This window comes from Homalodisca vitripennis, unplaced genomic scaffold (genome assembly GCF_021130785.1).
Source record: "Homalodisca vitripennis isolate AUS2020 unplaced genomic scaffold, UT_GWSS_2.1 ScUCBcl_4445;HRSCAF=10609, whole genome shotgun sequence".
NCBI classification, from domain to species: Eukaryota; Metazoa; Arthropoda; class Insecta; order Hemiptera; family Cicadellidae; genus Homalodisca; species Homalodisca vitripennis.
In genome coordinates, this window is record NW_025780616.1 from 5167 (window position 1) to 28096 (window position 22930).

General features: G+C 32.7%; 1 protein-coding gene and 1 long non-coding RNA gene across 3 annotated transcripts in view; one reads left to right on the forward strand and one right to left on the reverse strand.

The window, feature by feature from the left end:
• Positions 1-1262: 1262 nt before the first annotated feature.
• Positions 1263-8382, forward strand: LOC124372964. Its single transcript, XR_006923381.1, has 3 exons — positions 1263-1377; positions 3167-3517; positions 7763-8382. It is a non-coding gene; the product is annotated as an uncharacterized LOC124372964 (long non-coding RNA).
• Positions 8383-16143: 7761 nt separating this feature from the next.
• The window catches only part of LOC124372966, a 28206-nt gene continuing 21419 nt past the window's right edge, over positions 16144-22930 (reverse strand). Inside the window, exons 1-2 of one of the 2 annotated variants that reach the window (XM_046831379.1) lie at positions 16735-17649; positions 16144-16586 (exon numbers count right to left, since the gene is read on the reverse strand). In XM_046831379.1, the coding sequence (XP_046687335.1) occupies positions 16279-16586; positions 16735-16753 (327 nt within the window). In that variant the 5' untranslated portion in view covers positions 16754-17649 and the 3' untranslated portion in view covers positions 16144-16278. Of the gene's footprint in view, positions 16587-16734; positions 17650-22930 lie in introns of those variants that run through there. The other variant, XM_046831378.1, reaches the window with a different exon arrangement.

A 22930-nucleotide genomic window follows, 5' to 3' on the forward strand; every position in this document is an offset into this window, starting at 1 on the left:
CAGCCAATAAATAGTGACCAAATTAGCCAAAATAGGTGTAAATTCCTCATTAGGCACAACAGAATCCAAATTCTTCATTACACTGAATTTTCTTCATAGGTTTACTGATTAACAATGCTTTTTTTATTCACATTACTTTGATCAAAACTTTAGATATATTTAAAACTGTAATGCTCTTAGAATAAATATAAAATGAGAACTATCTTGTTTATCACACTGCAAAAATAACAGCAGTTTTTATTACTCAAATTGGTCCATAAAGTGATAGTTATAGTTACCTTATAACAGAGATCTAAAAATCAGCTAAGGTATAATTCAAGTTTCAGTGCGCTAACCTCAAACTTTGTCATTGCCTCATTAGAAGTAAATGCTGCAGTTTTGGTATTTAAACTTTATTCTGAAGTTGTGATTATTTTACTGGTGTCATTTACATTTCGGTGTATTTATATTTCCGATACTTTTATTGCTTCGAGTATTCACTTTTGTGTAAACAGTTTGAAAGAGATAGTTTTCTCACATAAATATACGAAGATGAAAACAAGACAAATATGAGAATAAGGTTCGAACCTTGGGTGCCTGAAGATTTTCTGCGGCAATTTGTAATGGAGGCTGAAACGTTCTCAAGTTGGTTCGCTTGGTTTCTCCCGCAGTATTTCCCCCCTTAATGGGCATATAAATACATTATACGTGATTATTCGGTACTCTAACTCATCAACCTCAATAAACTATTGGATGAACATTATTGGATTTATTATCAACCAAGTCTATAACCATCGGCTTCACTAACAAGCTTATTCGGCAAGGAAGAAGTATTCTACCAGTCCATTGTGGTATTACAAACAAATTTAAAAAGATTCACGATTGCCATCATTTTTATTTCATTATTAAATATTTAACAGTACATTTTGAGAATTGAAATCCATCCTAATCCGTAGACATTTGGGCATTCCCAGAAAATTTACTTCCTTTAACCGATCAACTATGTGCGTCTAAACTTATTGACTAGAACATTTAACACCTGAGGAAGGAGATTGATTTCAATTCACGAAACGTCATGTTATATATTTTTGTGACATGCAGCAATTACAAATTTTTAAGGTCCTTTTATCCTTTAAAACCATACATCGTCAATAACAATTTTAAACGAAGAAGAAACACTTGTTTACCGACCACACTGTTTCCCCTTATAGCAAGATGTCTATTACCAGCCGTATACGTAATCTCACGACATAATTACTGTAATGACTGTGGGAGCTCCGTGCCCCGTCACTTTCACCTGTGCTCACTCCAGTGCTTGACTTCTCGTGCTTGTGACTGGTGCTCGTGACTTGCGTCATGTACAGTGACAAAGTCTAGACTGACCTCCAACCAGATGTGGTACGATGTGTTTACTTTAACCTATATTGTAATTATATGTTAGGCTAGTTATGCACCTGAGAAAGACATCAGATTGCAGATCTCGAAACGTAGTGTTATACATTTCTTTATATATTTAACGGTAGCAAATGTCCGAAATCCTATTATCTTTTTTAACCTCATCAATAAAAAAACTTTAAAGTTTCAAAGAATGAGACTAATTCATATGGAATGATTGAAGCAATAGTCAAACAAAAAAAGGTTGTAATTTTGGATCCTTGAAATAAATTGTCTATTCTAAGACACTGAAAGGCACGAAGATATGGTCTAAAATTATCAAAACCAAATTAGTGTTAAGGTAAGTTTTACTCATGAATTGGAAACATTCATAGAATAAAGTATTTTCATTTAAACATACCCATATTATTTCAAGAAACCCAACATACACAGTTTTATTTATCTCATTCCCATGAAACAAGTTACTAAATAGTATTACGGTAAATTGAAGCATTCAAATAAAAACAGATTACATAACTTTTCAACATCAAATTCAGATTTAACTAACTGGAAAGTATCAATTCAGGGATAATAGTTAAAAAATAAGAGATAAAAATAAAAATTAATTTACATAATTGAGAATCACAATAAAATAAAAATGAAAAATGGGTTTAATACATATTTACCACTCAATTGCTAGGAGCATTATGTCCATTAAAACAAATAATTATGTATACATTATACCTTTAATAACAAATAATATTCTGTTCATTTACATAGTAAAAAGATAATACCAATGATCTCTGTATCTGCTGATGATCTCACTAGACTCAAAATGAACATAAAACAAATAGTTAAGGTTAATAGAATAATTTTAATAACCAACCGTATTTCAACCGATCGTAGGCTATTTAAAACTTATGATACTAACAATAAAACTTGTTTCTGTTCAAACGTATTCTGAATGAATATTCTTATCCTATAAAAAAATCATAAATACAGATGATCTAAAAATAGTGTTAATGTAAAAATCAAAATTCCTACAGGCGTCATGATAAATCTGTATTAAAATTGCTTCCAATTGTAAAATAAATTATTAAATAATTAATTACTACATTCGTGTCAAAACTTAATACACGAAACAAAATATTATTTTACAAAACAATATCATATGCATCTTCAACTGACATCCAAGTGGAAATTTTTAAAGTACACAATGTTTGAATTTTAAATTACTACAAATCTTATGAGAAAGAGTCAACTATAACTATTTTGAACAATTTAAAATTACATGACATTTTACGGAATTAGAAACTGTCTTTGACTCACTTTTGTATATTAATAATTAATACTAATACGTAAAAACATCAACGATTGAAATAATATTTTGAGTTTTCCAAACCCAGTTACACAGACAATACTTTGACTTTTTACCCTAAAATCAATAAAGCTCTTTTTATTTACTAATTTGTAAATCTTTAGGACCTTTCCATCAATATTTATCACACTGACGGATAGACGACACGGTATTAAGAAAACCCTACAGGGTCCTTAACAAAGATGTTTAGAACATCTTGAACATCTTTTGTGTTGTGTTCTGCCATTGCTAGCTCTGTATTATTTTATACTAGTTGTACTTTGTACTGCACTATATACACTGTACTGCCATCTTATTGCATATTGTATGTAAATTGGCTGCTTGTCGTTAATAATAAATAAATAAACAGTTTATATAATACCCATGTATCAAAGTGGTTGTTTTTTCACTATTAATTGAAGATTTGAATGCACTTATTTGTTATACGTGTTTCAGAAAAAACGCTACTACTCGCAATTATCACCTGGTATTATGGCTTCCATCCTTTTCTACGTCTTAATTACTCTACTCCTGGTTTCGTGTGGAATTCAAGCCACAGAACGGCCACCATTCTTCGCCATCATCGCTTCACCTCAAGATATGGACGATTCAAAAGTCTTTCCTGACGGAACAGAACATGGAAGGTCTGATGATTCCCAGAACCTACCAACCTCGTCTACAACTCCTGATCCAAACAAATTCCTGTTTATTGCTCCTAAGATTCGTTGCCGCAAATGCTACAGGGTTGTTAATGGAGAATGCAGAAGGATTGTAGGATGCAGACTGAGGGATCCATAAAGTAAATCTGTACGTACTTAATATTAAAGTACTCCTTCCTTTAGTTGCTGTAGAATGTAGTAAAGCTTGGAAATAGTTCAAGGTTTCAAAACAACCAAAATTAATATTTGTAGATATAGTACATACAGAAGATAATTTTTTTCTTCAGAATTAGTTAATTTACAAGCACATGATCTGCCCTACAAGTCTACTAGTTACAAGTAAGACTACTCCTTCGTTAGGATAATAATCAGAATTTGGGTTTTCTTTTCCATTTTAGGAATGAAGATCAAATTATTTCAGCATTTTTCTGGAGCTAAGGGGGGTAGTACACCTTTCCGCTTGCATTTACAAATTTATTTCTTGTGCAACTACTGATATACCTACACATATGAAATTTTGTGGGTAAGTTAGATATATACATCAGTTTATTTTAAAATTATTTTTAATAAAATATTTTTTTCTATTACTGAGTTATAAATTTTTTTGTTTTTTTTTACGTAGCTTACTTATTTACATAATTGTAACGCTCAAATTAAAGTTTCACACATAAATTTGGTATCATTCTGTTTGGTAGACCTAGGGCTATGGCATGAACTAAGGATATTGGTCTAATGTTAAAATAAATAATAAAAAAATATATAAATTACAAAATAAACATAACTTATTAAAAAAAACATTTATTTACCCTAATAAATTGAGTTATATTGATTCATTTCTGGTAATCCTAGTTCATGCTATAGCTAATGATGTTATAAACATCCCCTGAAAATTTGGTAAGGATATCTTGAATACTTTTTGAGAAATCATGTAAATAGTAGGCAAAAAAGTAACTTTCGGAAAACCACCGTTAAAGTTAAACTATTAAAAACGATGTTTTATCTTACATTAAAAAGACCCTGATGCATATGTTACACCTTCTACTTCTTACAATCTCCATTGCTGGTCTAGTCTCAATCTCCTTCTGGCTCTTCTGGCTTCCAAACTTTGATTTACAACTTTCTTTAGCAATGCGCGCACACGGGTCTCATCAAAATTTCTCAACAATTCTTCACAGAAAGTCCCCGGAGTCATGGATAAATGAGTAAAAACCTTTAACCTACCTAAATGCCCTTCATTATAAATCAAAGATGCTTCATGTGTTGCAATATTTAAAACTGTTCTTCCAGCAAAACCTTTTTTAGGGCAGATGTTCCAAAGCACATTGTTGTATGACTCGTTAGCGTTTTGGGTCTTTCCTTTTAAACATCTTCTTAAAAGTTCAGGCTTTGTCAGATCTACGAATATTGGTTTAATGGAATCCATTATAGGGTATGGTATTGGGTTTTTATGTTTAAAAGTTGTTATTGAGTCATTATATATAGCCTGCTGGTAGTTACACCAAGATTCTGGGCCAGTCGGATAAAAATGGTAAAGTGGTTTTCTCATCCAAACTGGCCTTGTGGTTCCATACTGCCCAAGCAGCCTTTCTTATTGATACAAAGTCATTGGGATTGGCTCTAATAGCATTACCAAAGTACACACCTAGTTGGTCAATCACAGAGTCTGTCAATCTATTTTCGATTACTTGACACTGAAAACGTAAATGTTGACACTAATCTTCACTCAAGTAATGTAAACAAACAATACATTGAACCAAAGCCATAGGCCTGTAAAATAGAAATAAGAAAACAAATCACAGATTGTAAAGCAAAACACTACCTACTATCAATGAATACTGTATGAAAACGAAATCTAAAAACAAGAGGAGTGTACAAGATTTGGATTTTGTACAAACAAAAAGCTTCATGTATTGATTTTGTTTTTTTGTCACAATTCAGCTAAAAATCAAGATATCGTCATAATTGTTTTACTGTATTGATCAGAACAAACTAGTAAACAATTATAATGAAAAAAATAAATAATGAAATTTTTGACATTTAACGGTGTACTACCCCCCTTTTTTAAGGAGAACGATTCGCCATTATACGTGTCGTCTAACAGGAGAGATTCTTTTAACTTCGATATAATTCCCCCACTGATGTGCGGATGATTGTAATCGTACATCAAAAAGTTCAGGCATTATAAAAACTATAATTAAACTTAAAAACTACGCTGTGCTGCCCAAGAAGCCCACCTGCTTATCACGCACATCATTTTTCTGATTTTACCTTGGGGCCAGGTTCATCTTATACCCAGAGCTATGCAGTTTCCATATCAGGTTGGTAGTTAAGAGTCCACAGAGAAGTTTTACTATCTCCTATTTACCCAACATTTCCTAGAAGGATACCTTCTTCTTCTGCACCTCCTCTGCAGAACACTAACTTTCGCGAAAAATCAGTAAACATGACAGCCAAACACTAAAAACACTTACTATGACCCTTAATAAAATATGAACAAACAAAAAAGTAATCAGTCAGGCATAAATCCGGAATTCGTCAATTCAATTCATTCTCAAGACGATCAAATATGGTACTTAGGAGTGGGATTCCAGAAATATTCAGGATACCCTATAGCACAATCGAAACAACTATTTTGTAATGTATAGAATCACTTCTTTTATTCATACTTAATCAATACCGACCATATTAGCTGTTGTTTGATATATATGAAGAAAAACAACCGACAACCGCGCGTTTTTACTATTTTAATCTCGGGCAGCTGAATATCAATAAATGTCCCATCTGTAATAATTATAGATGTGGATTCCGCTCTTATCAATTGACATCACTTGACCGAGAATGCTACGGAATAGTCAGTAATAAAAGAAACTGTTTTATTAAAAGGCTTAGGTATTATACACTCCAATCACATGTAGTACTTATTAGTATTAATAGTTTAGCCTAGTAGTATTCAGTAATTTACACCTATTAAAGATGATATATATATAGATTACAATTTTCTGAAAATTTTGACCTAACATATAGATCTACAGATTTAACATATTCCACAACAAGAGTCCAGATTATTACTAGTGGGTTATTAATGACTTTAACTTGAATTAATAATAAATTCCAAAATATTTGTACTTCGTTGATTAAATCTTCAATAATTGTACTCTTTACAAGCTGATTGCAAATTACTTCTATGCATATTGCTTATATATTTAAAGTTATACATCTGCCTAGCACTACGTTAAAAATAATAGTGTAAAATTTCATGAGCATTAATATTGTTCTTATAGGGAATATTCAAGACCGTTTCATTATGGCCAACTCTTAAAGTCGTGATGTAAATATAAAATATGCGCACTTTACGCTAGGTAGGACTGACTATAGTTAGTTTTTCTAAAAAAGAGCTCTTCCGCCAGGTCCCGGCAAAACAGTTCTGCTCACACTTTGTAATCACCAATTTTGGTATATGTGCTATTTGTGGGATGGTGTAAAATGGAAACCTTATCGGCATTAACGTCCAGTACCTACAGTATCACATAGCATTTTCAAAATCTCAAAATAATAACTAATAATGGATTTCGTAAGGGTTTACACAAACATTAACCACGCCTTTAATTAATTATAAACTTAAAACTCTCAATTTTTGGTATGTTGCTTTTAAAAATACATACAACAAATGCTGTATAAGTATTTTTGACTATCATTGCCTCTATATTAATAATGTATATTTCATCATTATTTATTTTTGGAATAACGATGAGTTACATTGGAGAATGCTTAAATTTTAAACAGAAAACTGTGTTACTGTCCATAATTTTGGTTATCACAATCCACAATAACACACAACATATTTTTATTTTACTCGAATACATGGACGAATGCCTAATTCACAGTTATTACATTTAGGTACACGATAAGAGTAATCTTAATTAGTAAACTGTTGCTACTAAGGCTGTTATAACCTGGATTACATCAGGGTTCCGCTAAATGTAAATCGTATTTTTTAGGATGTACAATATATTGTATCTTTCAGATACGTCCGACGCTGATAAATTGTATCCGATCTATCACCAGTAGGATCATTTGTACATTAAGGAGTACATAAAAATCATTGCCAATTAAATAAATTACCAAACATTTATATAGTTAAATTGCTTTTTGACGTTGAACTTAGGTTTGTTATGTTTGAACAAATACCTCGACTAAAATGTGAGCAATTTATAAAATCGAGGAATTCATTAAAAACGACACAACATTGAGTGAAACATTCAAACATTCTACGGATAAAACAGGTCATTAAAAGAACTAGTTGGACTGATTAAAGCATAGACGGAGTAGATTTGAAAGGCTGGATAAAGATTTGAAGGCTTGAAGACTATTGTTAATTTTAACCACTTTTCAGATCTCGCCATCCTCTCTTCATCTCCTTCCATCTTCTTACTGGTGTTGTTACTTTCGGACTCCAGTGCCTCACCTACGCTCTCCAGGAGATATCCCAGACAAGCAGCCTCTTATGAACCCGACGACGGACCTCTCATATTCCCAGATTCCGGAGAACGCTTTGCAGAGCAGCCTTTGAAAATACCTGCAAGTGTTATCCAAACCCTCCAATATGTCATGAACATGAACTTACTTGATATCGCCATTCATCAGTGTCTTTCAGGATAAAGGATGACCCCTAGTGGTTATTGTCGAAGAAATCGAAGTTAATTAATGGATGTGAATTTTCCACATTGTTGAAGACTATTCTACTTTATTTATTGGACATTAAGTTTACTATATTTAAGACTTTTTTATGTTAACTTTCATGTAAAATAGTAAAAGTATTCACATTTTAGAAATTATTACATAAGTGTTTTGTACGAACACGGACAAACGGAAAATACATCTGGACAAGAAAGTTATGCTTTGTATATTTATCTTGAAATAAATAAATTACCTAATTAATCTATTCATCATTACAGTAGTTTATAATTTGTTAAAAACAAAAAACATTCAATAAATGATTTTGCAACATCTCCATAACTGCAGCTATACAATATCAATTCCTGTAATGCATCCTTGAATCAAACTGATATGGATATTGAAAGTTCTTGATCACTGGTATAATGACATTTACATATATTAATAAATTTTAAGAATATTATATTTATTACAAAAGTGTTTTAAAACAACTCTTATTAAGTTTTCTTGAACATTTACATTCTGACACTTTAGCATTATTATGAGTCTTAGAGATCCAAATCCTTTATTATTTATAAAAACATTGTATAAATTTCAAAGTTTTGAGAGTTTGTACTCTGATGTAATCGTATCGAAAACCATTAATTTGCATAACTACACAAAATTTAAAATATTTTGCTTCGGTTTGATTGACATTAGTTAAAATACTCAAAAATGTAATAATACTGAATTGTTGAAATACTGTATGCGTTTTATTTTAGTTACTGATGTCTGAAATTTTATGTCCTCGGTCCAAAACTCTTCCGTCAAACTGTCATCTTATTAGGCACTGTAACTTTCGTTTGGGAAACGGATTGTGCAGGGACCTGAGGACAAGGTTAACACTTTTGGTGAAGAGAAGATGGATTCACCGGTCTCGGATTCAGTTGAATCAATTAGGTTGTTGCAGTTGGACCACTATAAATATTAACTAGTATTTTATAACCTTTTGATCCTGGGTATTTTTTGCTAAATATATCCCAACAATCCCGGTGCTATGTGTACTAAAATCACCTTAGTTTATTTAATATATGTAATATGTTATGCTAAAAACGCTTATCTAAGAAATGTGTTAATAAGATTGTTTGATTTTCAAAAAATTATAATTAGCATTATTTCCAAAAACATACAGAAGTAAATATTTAATATTATAGAAGAAGAAGAATGTAGCATTTGAATAACAAATGATAATATAAAAATTCTAAACTTACCTTAAATAATTTAATACCAAATAATTGAAAACAATCTTACATCACAATAGAAACAAATCTGTATATCGAGAATAATAGAGATTATGTTGTTTCCGTTGGCTGACTATAAATATAGATTTTTATTTTATACTCCTTAAAATTATTAATACAATTTCGTATGGGGTGTTAAAACACCACGTTTAATTAGAAAAAGTAAATATTAAAGAATGCACATATACATACATATATATATATATATATATATATATATATATATATATATATATATATATATATCAAAAAGTATTCCCTTCATGAAGAAATAAAAATAAAAAACCAAATATTGGTAAACTCTTTATGAATTTTCGTATGACTTTAGGTAACAATATAACAATTTTACTTCTTTAGGTAACAATAATTAGTGTATAAATATTTAAAAAATTTAATAATTAAAATAACTAAATATAAACAAGAAAAAGAACTGAAATAAAATAATAAACAGTGAAAAATACCTCACAGCTGATGTTTCATCAGAAAAACCAAAGAGAACGTTCAAACCTAAAAGAAATTTTGATTTTAGAACAAGTTGATGAGCAGTTTCGCTCCTTCTCAAATTAAACCTATTTATATTTTTGTTAGCACGCAATGGAACATTATTGATGTCTTTTAATCTATAAGAGTTTTCAATTTTGTCCTGATTATGTTCCCTGGAAAGAACAGCGAGGGGCTTGTCATCTCCATAAACGGTGACCTGTCATTCTGATACGAAGAGGGTTAGAGTTGTGACCAATATATTGTCTATTACAAAAATTACAATTTAGCTGATATATTATATTACTTAAATTACAATCAATAGTTTCTTTAATTGGATACGTTTTATTTGTTATGTTACTGCTACAATTTTGACTAAAGGACATAATTTTGCATGTACCACAACGTGGTTTTCTGACAGGGTTTACAACCGTTAAAGTTTTTCTCTCGATTTATGTTTTTTAGATTGGTTTGGACTAGTATATTTTTAAAACTTGACGTTCTTCTAAATATATCACTAGGTGGTTTTGAAAATATATCTTTAGTTTCCGGTGATGATATTAGAATATGGAAAGCAGTTTTAATTATAGGGTTTGTTAATATTTTTGGGGTAGAATTTGGTATTAAAATTTAGGTTATATATAGGGGATAGTTTTTACATTCATTATTAATAGTAGGCTGCTATGAGAAGATCTGTATTTCTATTTCAATATGCAATAATTATTTTTTATTTATTTAGTGCATATTTTGAGAAATAATATGAAGCTTACACAAAATATGATTTTTTGTGACGTATGTGGCAAGGCATTTTTTATTTCTTATAATGTACTATAGTTATGGTCTAGGCTAGTTATTAAAATGAAGAAGCGATCACATTTCTAATCTCAAAAGTTACTGTTACCAAGTTCTGTATCACTCAATGATGGACGGAAACATATCTACCACCTTAATAAAGCTTACAGACAAAGGAAGTTTGGAACTTAGCCCTATCTTAAAACTGGATTTGGCATAAACGAAACTGGCAACAATTAAACCTTATTAGTATAGTGATGAATGAAGCGAATAACTCAATCAATTCTCAACAATTTATGAATTATATCCACTATTACAGATAAGAGAGGTAAATTATTAGTAAGATATGGCTCCAACCACTATCGATTTACTCAAACAATAATCTCCCTCTCAACCGACCATACGGAGAGAAATTGAATAACCTAAAAGTCGGCGTAACCGAAAATCGTAAAAACAAATAGAAAGTTAAAATCTTTTTCAGTAATTTAATTGATAGTATAAAAATATAATATCAATTCTTCTTCTTACACATCATAATAATCGTTCACTTTCTCTAATTCCACCCATATCTGCAGTATCACAACTCTTAAAAGACAGTCACTAAACAATAATACGCTTCTAATCAGTGACGTGTGTTGAATAATTGTCTGCTGTGTCTACGTCCACCATTGCTGCATATAAAGTCAAGTCAAATAATGTCTGGAAAGATGGAAAGGATCGGATAATGTGCCGAGAGTTCAATTCAAAGGCGGTTCAACGGGAGATAAAAGCATAATCCTATACGTATTTGGAGGAGTATGCTTTTATGTACGCTACTGTATTGTGAGTATTCGTAGGTCAATATTAAATAAGTTTCAAATTTCCTTATTTCATTTAAACGTAATTATTTGATTTATCATTTGATTAAATTGAATAAATTTCTTTAGAGATTAACGTGGATTTGAAATTGAAATGAAGAAATCTGACATATGGTATTAGTTGTTCATAAAACTCGCTAGTAACACTTTGCAAAAAAATTATCAAAATTTTTAATTTTTAACAAGCTTTAAACAGGCCATATATTGTCCGAATGTATGAGTTTTATATTTCGGCAACAGATGGCAAAACAAGTCGCGTAACATTTGCAACACGCTTCGACAAAACATCAACTAATTGATACGATATATAGACTGGCGTTTGTAGCTCCACATCTGTTACAAGAGGAGAAACTGTTGATGTTGACAACAAACCAAACACGTAAAATTGGGTTTGTCTGTTCGTTCAGAGATGCTAGGCAAATGTGTTATTACTAAACAATATGTAAAACGATTACACCGTACAGATTGAAAATTTATTATGATGTCAATTTAAAAAAACTTGAACCATGCATTAACTTAAAAATACAAATGCGTTTCTTCACAAACAGGCTTTAGCTACAAGCTCAAAACAATTTTCCATTCAAATAATAAATTTGTTTTGGAAAATACTTTCTTAAATAAGGTTGAGAGAAGCTTTATTTTTATATTTATGGCATTATGTTATACCGCAACACAATTGTTTTATTCCCTGAAGGGCCGCGTAAAGTAAATTATTTATGCAATACAAGTACAACAGTAGATGACCTTGAGAAAAACTTCTTCACATGGATACTGGACCACCGTATTGGTGTTGTCCATGCTACTAATGGAGAGCATGTAGAGGTGCACTAGTTATAGAGATCTTGTATGTTAGTAAGTGCTGTGTTTAAATTTAAAAAAAATCCTTTTTTAAACACGCATTTGTGTTATTACTGATCAAGGTTATACTAATTATTTGTAGACACGTGATATATTAATTCTTACAATTAATTTATATATTTGTTCAATCTAACATTGTTTATATAAAACGTGTTCATTTATTTAGGTTTAGCCACCGCGTAATTTAATATATTGAGTTTGTAAGTGCAGAATATTATTCACCAGTAGATGGCTAAATAAGGATTATGTATTTGTTTATGTCCACATGTATACTTGATAGTTTTGGAACGAATCAACGTAGAGGGCTGAAATTTAGGGTGAAATTCCTTAACATGGAAAATTGAAATGGTAAACATAACTGTCAGACGAACACGAAGTTTGTATAATCTCGCATGCGTATATATATTTTCTGTGGCAAAGTACGTATTCTTTTTTCTTTTGTTACGAAAAAACGAAGCGTCAGTCAGAGTAACTAGTTTTATACAGTAGTTAAAGGTTTGAATATATACAAATTATATAGTGGTATATTTAAACTTTTTTAAATATGCATTATGTGTAAAACTTGTTTTTAAAAACGTTTCATTTATCTGTATGTTATTTTATTTACTAAAAATTTTAAATTTTTTCAAATGAGATGTTTAAAATTTGCATATATGAACACCACATTTATTGTATGTCAACCAAAAGAAACTAATATGATAACACCAAAAAAAACCCAAGCGGTAATTTCGCACAACTAAGCTATTTAAATTTATTACGTTTTTGGGAGAGTAAATACAGTATTGGAGGATATGAAATTGATACTACAATTTGTTGCTATAAATTAAGTCATCAATTTCCAACAGAAGTATAGTAATAAGGCGAGAAAAGGAACTTTCCACAGCTAAAGTTTTTATATCAATAATGCACAGAAATATTTATTTTTGGACCATGACAATCACATATTGCTCTTTGATAAGTAAAATTGTGTAAATCTGTGATGTCCTTTAAGTGATTCCCTCATTGGTAGTTACGAGTAGTAACTAGGCACGATAATAACGGACAAAGAAGACAGAATGGAGGTTCTGATGTTCTATGTGCGTGACCATTCAGATTACCCGGGTCTTCTTTCTCAAGTTGCCACTTACATTCAATCCCTACCATCATGCCACATTTGCTGCCCTCATCCTACGTCATTTATTCACAGGGAAGGTTTTTTTTCGATGTTGGAGATTAAGAATTCACGTATTATAGCTTAATATTTATCCACACAGGGCTTCATTTTCAAGGTTTTTATTAGTGTCCCAAATTTAAATGCATAAAGTGTTTGATGGGCTAATGGGCTCCTTATGTTGATTTGATCGGTACCAAAGTACATTTTATACTAAATTGTAAAATATTGTTGAAAGTTAATAATGCTCATGCAAGTTTTATTAAGTTTTGTGGTAAACACCAAATAGTTGAAACATGCTTCTTGATTTCATCTTAAGCAGACTTCCTCTTAACTGCCATCAAAATGACGGCCTGTCGGATAAACCGACAAGTTCCAGGGAACACAAAAGGTCGGGACACACATGTCCGTGTCCGCACCGTGCCCGACACGTGAGTCGGCCGAGTGTCGGTGCGGGCTCGGCTCGGTTACCGTGAGGCCACACATGTCTGTACGTAGTCCGAGCGCAACAATCTTACTGTTTAGACAAGAGCATATTTCTTTGGATTTCTAAGTGACAGATACTTAAAAAATATTCAGAATATTAAGTATTGCTTAAGATGAAGAATGTTAATTTTATTGCTGTAATTTTTATTAATCGCTGTGGTGAATGAAACATTGCAATTCTATAGTAAAGCTTAGTACAATCAGCTAATATGTAAAATTTGTAAATAACATTATATTGTTTATATTTTTTATCCGTATCATTTGTGTTCATTGTGTTTTCATTGTAGTGAATTTCGGTCAAATACACCATAAACATAATATATAGTATTTTTTGTATAGAACCCAAGAGCTTATAGTGTGAGGCAAGAGTTTGCCAGGTTACAAGCCTTTTATAATATTTTGTAAAAAAATGTAAATATTTGTAAAACTAAAGAAATAAATATTAGTAAATATTTTTATTTTAACTTTATTGTAGTGAAAAGAATAAACATCAAAATGTCATAGAAACATTGTAAATATGATCCATACAAAATAACGGAATAAATGTATCAAGTAATTTAAGATAATTCGAATTTTGCACAAATAAGTATATCCTTGTTATTTTTTAATTAATGAAACTTTTTATACATTTTGTCTGGATCAAATTTAGGATGTTTCTATGAAATTTTTATTTTTTATTGTTTTCACTACAATAAAGTTTAAATAAAAAAATTTATTTCCAATACGACATTCATGCAAGAAAAAACTGTAGCATTGAAATGTTTCATTCACCACAGCGATTAACAATAAAACAACAATAAAATTAACATTCTTCATCTCAAGCAATACTTAATCTTTTGTATATTTTTTAAGTATCTGTCACTTAGAAATCCAAAAGAAATATGCTATTGTCTAAACAAGTAACAATCTCTACAAAGAGATAAACAAAACTTTATTCATTATTTTTTAAATGCTATGGAACACACAATAAGTGGAATTGCAACTTTATAAAATCATGTAAATAAACTGTAAATGACAACTAAATACGCAATTTATTTTTAAGTGGGCACTATTTTGTTGTTTGACTTTATTACTTCGCTATTCTTATTCTTGACTTATGTTTATTCATATTTTACACAAGTTGTTTAATTAATTACTGTGCTTATAATATAGTTTGACTAATACTAGTAATTCATAATAAACTTTTATCTCTTGGAAACGTTTAAATTTGTAAAATGTCTCATATTTCATTTATTTACTGAGACAAATAAAGGAATAAGACTTATATACCATATATGTACTCACTACGAATATTTATATAAATATAATATATCAGGATCATACATGTGTGTGTTTGCAAGAATCGATATTTCAAACAGAAATAATTTTAGATTTACCGCCGGGATTTTTGGGAGATATTTAGCAGAAATAGCTGGTGTCGAAAGGGTATAAAATACTAATTAATATTTATACTAGGCTAACTGCAACAATCTAACTAATTCAACTGAATCCCAGACTAATGACATCCATCTTCTCTTCACCAAAATTTTAGATCTTACTCTTAACCTTGTTCCTAGATCCCTGTTCAATCCGTTTCCCAAACAAAAGACATACAATTTCAGACATCAGTAACTAAAATAAAACGCATAAATTATTTCAAAAATTCAGTATTAATTAATTTTTTTGAGAATTGTAACTATTGTCAATTACACCAAAGCAGCAAATTATAAATTCAGCAGAATTATGCAAATTAATGGTTACCGACATGATTATATCAGAGTACCAAGTTTTAAAACCTTTCGGCATTATGTAATGTGTCTTATAAATATTGAAGGATTTGGATCTCCTAGGTTATAAATCTAATAAATTATAATCAAGATTACTTCATCATAACGCCAACGGACAGGAATGGAAATGTGCACAGTGCGTAAGTTCAAGAAAACAGCGTTATTCAATGTAATATTTCTAAACATTATTGACGGAAATATTCCTTATATTAGTAATTAAGAATTATCATAACCGCTTGATTCAAGGATGCATTAAAGGAATTTATATTGTACAGTTGCAGTTATAAAAATTTTGGAAAATCATTTACTGACCGATTTTTTTTACAGACTACTCTAATGATGAATAGGTTAATTGATTTCATGATCAACACAAAGTTCAACTTACTTGCCCTGATGAATTTTCAGTTTGTCCGCATAATAAAACACTTATGTAATACTTTTATGTGAATACTTTTAATATTTTAAATATAAGTTAGCATAAAAGCATCTTAAATCTAATAAACATAAAAAATCCAATAAATAAAGTATAACTGTCTTAAACAAAGCAGAATTTGCACGTCCAGTACTTAACCCCAGTTCCTTCGGCAATAACCACTACGGGTCATCTTGTATCCTGAGGGACACTCACGGATGGGGATATCAAGTAAGTGTCTGTCTATTTGGTTTTGGGGAATTTGGGTAACACTTGGAGGTGTTGCCACAGGCCACTCTGCAAAGTGCTCTTCGGAATCTGCGAATATGAGAGGTCCGTCGTCGGGTTCATAAGAGGCATCTTGTCTGGGATATCTCCTGGAGAATTTTGGTGAGGCGCTGGAGGCCGAAATGAGCATTACCACTAAGATGATGGAAGGAGATGAAGAGAGCATGGTGAGATCTGAAAAGAGGTTATCATTAATAATAAATTGTCTTCAAAGCCTTCAAATTTTTATCCAGCCTTTCAAATATACTCTATGCTCTAATCAGTCCAACTAATATCTTTTATAAATACCTGTTTTAGGTATACAGTACTTGAATGTTTTTACCTGATGTGTCTTTTTTCATGAAACTCCCGCTTATAGAAATTGTTCACTGTTTATTCAAGGTATTCAGCCAAATACGTCGCATCCCTAAGAGCAACATCACAAAGCAATATAACAGACCTGTACCTGGAAGTAAGGTGTTATGAAGATAATCAGCAATAAATGTTGTACTCATTATTGTGATAATACTAGTGATAGGTTGGAGACATTTCATTACCCCAGTATTTTAGACGTGTCTCTGAAGAAAAAGGTTTGCAAAGTGTAAAAATCCAACAAAAATATGATTTACTAATTAATTAAGCACAGTTTTATCCAGTATCAAATTAAACACACCAATGCATGAGAAATATAACGTGTAATGACAGTGAATATGAGTTTGATTTGGAATAGTTTTATTAGTTATTAATTTACGTAACCATTTTAATATTTATCTGTTTATGTGAAATATTATTTGTGACGTTTAGTTACACAGTTACACAATCATAAAATGTGATAAAATAATTCACGTTCAACATTTTTTACCACAGTTTATATATTGGAATTGTACTCAGATGGTTATATATTATTATGCATTATAGCTAAAAGATTTGTTCACGTATTATCTCAGGTCGTTTACAATAGTATTTCTTTTTAAGTGCTTTTTATATCTCGTAAGTTTTCTAAATAGCGAGCATACATATTATTATGTAGTATAAGACAAGCAGGAATAGCGTAAATACAAAAACTACCGTGGTCTTCTTATAAATAAAAATTAATTACAAAATGTTTTACTAAACGCTTATCTTGAGAACGTCTGGATTAATTTGGCTAATTATTGTTATAAAATATTTATTGAAATCAGAAGAATGTTTATGTGTAAATAACGATTATAAAAGTAATTAGCTGAGATATTTTGGAATTAAAACATTATGTAGTGTTTACGTTTCATAATTTAAATCTAACTTATGCCAAAGAGCTGTTAATACTTTCAGCTAAGTTTTCAAAAATTGTATAAATATCTGTTTACATTTAAATTTTATAAAATTATAAGTAGTATAAGTATACAGTACTTCATTGTTAGTGAAATGCAGATAGAAAAAAAAATTAATACCTACATTTTAGTCCATATTACGGCAGTGACGAATTAAAAACACCTAATGCATTGTAAATTCTATTTAAACTCTCTTATCAAATCATAATTGATGAAGTTTATACACAGGGTACACCAAACTGATCGACTTTCTAGAGATTGTGATATGGCATTTTAATAGTGAATTGTAGCAAACAGAGAATTAAACCCTAAGATGCCTTAACAATCCGTTGTTTACCAGAATAAAATCCGGAGATATTTTTTTAGACCGAAGCAGATTTTCGAGACCTGTATATTTGTATTTTCTTCGTTATAGTAACACAACAGATTAAAAATGTATGTACTTTGAATCAGAAATGCTCGTGATATAAGAGTCAGGTTAAACTTCTATACTCACAATGAACACATAAATAATATCTACCTGGTGTACACCTACTAACGTTTAAAAAATTCATACAACTCCATCATAAGTGGTTTTACCAAGTAGCATACGAAACATTGTGTACGGAGCAGCGGATAATAATAATATTGTTCCATGACAGTTATTGCCCCATCGGTTTTGTGCAAATTAAACATAAACTAGCAATAAATTTTAAGTTTGTTATTTAGAAATTATTGCTGTATATACTCGTACATTCCATCTTTATGCCAACTAAGCTGGAAGTGATATATGTTTTCAATCCTTACTTTGCGTAATTAACATTTTTATTATTTGTATTGTTAAAATATAGGGGAGTTAACAACTAAAAAACACAGATTTTTAAACTAAGTCGCTGAACAAAGCGACATTTAAACATAATAATAATAATAAGAAAATTTGTTCTTTTTTTAAGCTGATGGCTAGTGTTGTGAAGTATAAAGTATACTATACCATATATTGTTTTAAAAAGTATTCGTACGAATGCGATATTATTAGTTTATATCAAACCATTCTCATTACTTCAAGTATAGAGATTATTTTTGCAATGGAACTCGGTTAGCTATGGTGATTTTAAAAGTAGCTGGTTTTGTATTTCAGGTTTCAGTTAAAGAATTTGTTTTACTGGTTTTAGGTTTAAACTGTAAACGACTGTTCTAACATTGTTATAATTTTCGTCGATAATCAAGCATTGCTGTTTAAGGTCAGTAAATCGTTACAGTAACTTATTATCTTATTTCATTTCATTTATTTATTTCCACGGCAATCGCCACTTTTACAATACCATTACATAGTAAAATAACATAAAAATATAGAATAAGAGTGAGTAGACCTCCCGCGCGTTGAGCGCTAACATGGGCTCTTATGGAGTTATTTTAACACGGGCTCTTATGGCGATATTTTAGCATTGTCTCTTATGGGAGATACATTTCGGTGTTTCCTAACCACAGACTTCCTGTTTCCGGCGACTTATCTCAACCTAGACTTCCTGTTTGTCACACACCTCTGACTTTCCGTACTGCTTAACCACCCGTCCACAGGTCCCGTGTCGACGCCTATTGACACTCACCTTTTTGAGTACCTGAGAGTCTTAACACCCGCACCCGCGTATCTGATGGCTCCTACCGGAGTCCGACACTATCCTACTACCCCCGTACTCGGAGCCTGGCGTAACGCCTATACCCGGATTTTGACCGCCTAACCTTTACCGGCCATGCACGACATATTCCGTCACCCATCTTTTCGAGTACCGGAGTGTATGAAAAACTGCACCCACATTTCTAACGGCCCCTGCCCAAACATTTCAAATGCCTCCAATACTTAGGGCTCTTAACCACATATATTGCCCACACTGTTATTTATAACACTCCACTCCAGGACCTAGCCGCCCATCTATACCCCCCGTCTCTTACAGACCCACACCTGAACAGTCCCTCACAGGGTTCCAACTTATACCCAAATCGGTACTCTGACCGCCTACCTCTTATCCTGAATGTCGACATACAAAATTTTAACCGTGTGCTTTCACCCTGCCGAGACCCTACACCTTTCGATTGCCTCCAGTACTCCTAGCCGAGCGTATCGCTCTTACCCGAATTTTGACCAATTTACAGTCCAATTTACCACATAAGCCTGCAATCGCCCGTCTCCTGGACCTGCACCTGCATTTCTAATGGTCGCTACAGAAATCTCACACTACCCTATTACCTCTCATACCTTGGCTCTTAACCACGGATATTGCACATACTACGATTTCTAACTCCCCGACCTTTACATGTGTATACGCCTACAGCCTCCCACCTCTCTCGTGTACCCAAGCGTCTTCGGCCCTCATCCGCACCCTGCCAGGGCCCCATACTTTCCACTCCTAGTCAGGCGTAACGCCTATACCCAGATTTTTACCATTTTACCGACCAATGTATCGAGTAGGACTACAATCGTCCGTCTCCTGACCATGCTAAGACCTACGTTTCTAACGGATCCTGTAGAGGCTTCACACTTTCCTATTGTCTCCCATACCTCGGCTCTTAACCACGGATATTGCACATACTAAGATTTCTAACTCCCCGACCTTTACGCGTGTATACGCCTATAGCCTCCCACCTCTCTCGTGTACCCAAGCGTCTTCGGCCCTCATCTGCACCCTGCTGAGGCCCCACACTTTCCACTCCTAGTCAGGCATAAAGCCTATACCCAGATTTTGATCATCTACATTTTACCGACCAATGTACCACATAGGCCTGCAATAGCCCGTCTCCTGGACATGCTAAGACCTACTTTTCTAACGGATCCTGCAGAGGCTTCACACTTTCCTATTGTCTCCCATACCTCGGCTCTTAACTACGGATATTGCACATACTATGATTTCTAACTCCCCGACCTTTACGCGTGTATGCGCCTATAGCCTCCCATCTCTCTCGTGTACCCTAGCGTCTTCAGGCTCTCACCCTCACACTGACGGGACAACACTTTCCAATTGCCTCCCGTACTCCTACCCAGAGGTATCACCCATACCCAATTTAGACCACCTACACATTACCGACTAGTATCCACAAAGTCCAACAGGCATCCATATAATATGTCGTACACCACGTCTCTTAGCCCTTACACATACTCCACGACTCCACACTCTAAAGTGTTTACTACGCGTAGCGTCACATTCGAAAATTGTCTTCCCACCATTAATACCCTGTACTGGTTCCCACACATATAGTTAACACCTTTACCGTATTAATCTCCATATACGAGTATTTACCGAGCATATCGCACAATCTTAGTTAGCCTTACCTTCGTAGGGTTCAAACTTGCATTTCGTTCAATTTCTAACATACTGAGGTCCCCATTATAAAACACCAGGCCTAACACGGCACTCTCATTTTACTGACAAATATTCATACATTACCTGAAAGTGTAATGCAAATATTTACCGAGTACTTTCCCAACAGGATATTCTCATCCCGAGGTCCTAGTCTCAAGCTAACAGCTTATAACACGAGGCGTACCTTCTGAGCGACTACTATTTGCCGATCAATGCCCGTGCATATGTTTCAATACCTGGACACCTAATGTCTACGAAGTACTTCATATACTCTTATCCCACGCAACCCATCACGGGACCCTAATTTCTGTTACCTTTCACTTGGATGTCTATCACTTCATTCCGGGACCCAACTCTCAAGCAGACTTAAACGGTAATTAAAAGAACCGTATTTCATTATTAACAAAGCACCATACATTTATTTCAACTACTGCTTAGACATTTAGTTTCCATATTAATCAAGTATTTTGTTTTCACTTAACCCACGCCTCCCTTTACGGCACTCCAACTTTTTACCACATTAAATCCACCATCACTTTCTAACGGCCAGGCTCTCATTTTCATAATATCAAGCGAGCGTAGCTTAATACGGAGTACCATCCCATACAATTTAAGCTTTACCGTGTGTAATTATATATGTCGCTTATACTTGGACATCTAAAGACCCATCATACCTCACTCTGGTTTCCTAGCTGTTCCCTTACTTTAATTTATTTATAAAGAGACGCATACAGAGGTATTAGTCCAATCGTCTCGAGACCGCGTTATACTAATGTTTATATTATAATCTATACTAGCACTTTATGAAATCTCGACCACAGTGACTTACCCATTGCACCGGCTCATGACACTGCTCGTAACGGACAGTTTGCGGTTTGCGGTTACCTGCATCCTCGGACTCTGATAATTCATTCTCTACAACTAATAACTATTATAACATCTTCAGTACAGCACGGGATATCTGCCATCCTGAATACAGTCGGAATAATACATAGGTACTGCATTCGGTGTGTAATAAGTTTTAATTTTTCTCCCGAGTGTGATGTAAAGAGCTTTAACTTATTTATAGTCTATTTTCAAAAACGTATACCGCTTCGTATACTTTGAATTTAGTTAATCATACCGGACGCAATGATTGAGGTTTGCGGTTACATGTAAAAACCCAGACGAGTAACGGTACAGCTGCAACCGCAATTTTAAGAGACCTCATTGGTCGGAATAAACGCGTCTCTGATTGGTCTAAAATAGCCGCCAAGCACTCTGATTGGTCGGTGTTCTACACAGTCGGCAGAGATTTCCCCGTCTCGTCAGTCTGGAGGTGGACGTCAAAGAGGTAAGACCTATGTCGCTCTGTTCCTTGATATTGCACAACATAATATCGATATCAAGACAAGAAAACCTCGCTAATTACTAATATAAAATAAATAAAACATTGCTTACCTACCTAGTTACCCAGATATTATTTTTTAATATATTACTGTTGCAATGGAATCTCAGCCTATTGAAGTGGTCCCAGAGCTCTCATTGGACGGCTCCCTATAATAGCGGCAACATTCTTCTCTCTCGTTAGTTTTTCAGTGGACGTCAAAGAGGCAGGACGTGTGTTGAGTGCTCTGCTCAGTGTTATCGAGTGGTTGAATTTTAAATGCTATATTGACGCTTTCTTAGAGTGAGTCAGCGGTGTTAGTGTGTTTTATATTTATTAAGTGCTTTTTTACTATCATAGTAATTTTATAAAAGTAAATTAGCTTATAGGAGTTTTATTACATTTTCAATTTATTAAGTGCTTGTACTTTATTTAGCGATCACAGACATTAAACTCCTTTACACTGTGTGTGTTTTTAAAGTGTTTATAATATTGCTTCTTTAAATCTAATACAGTGTTATTGTGTTT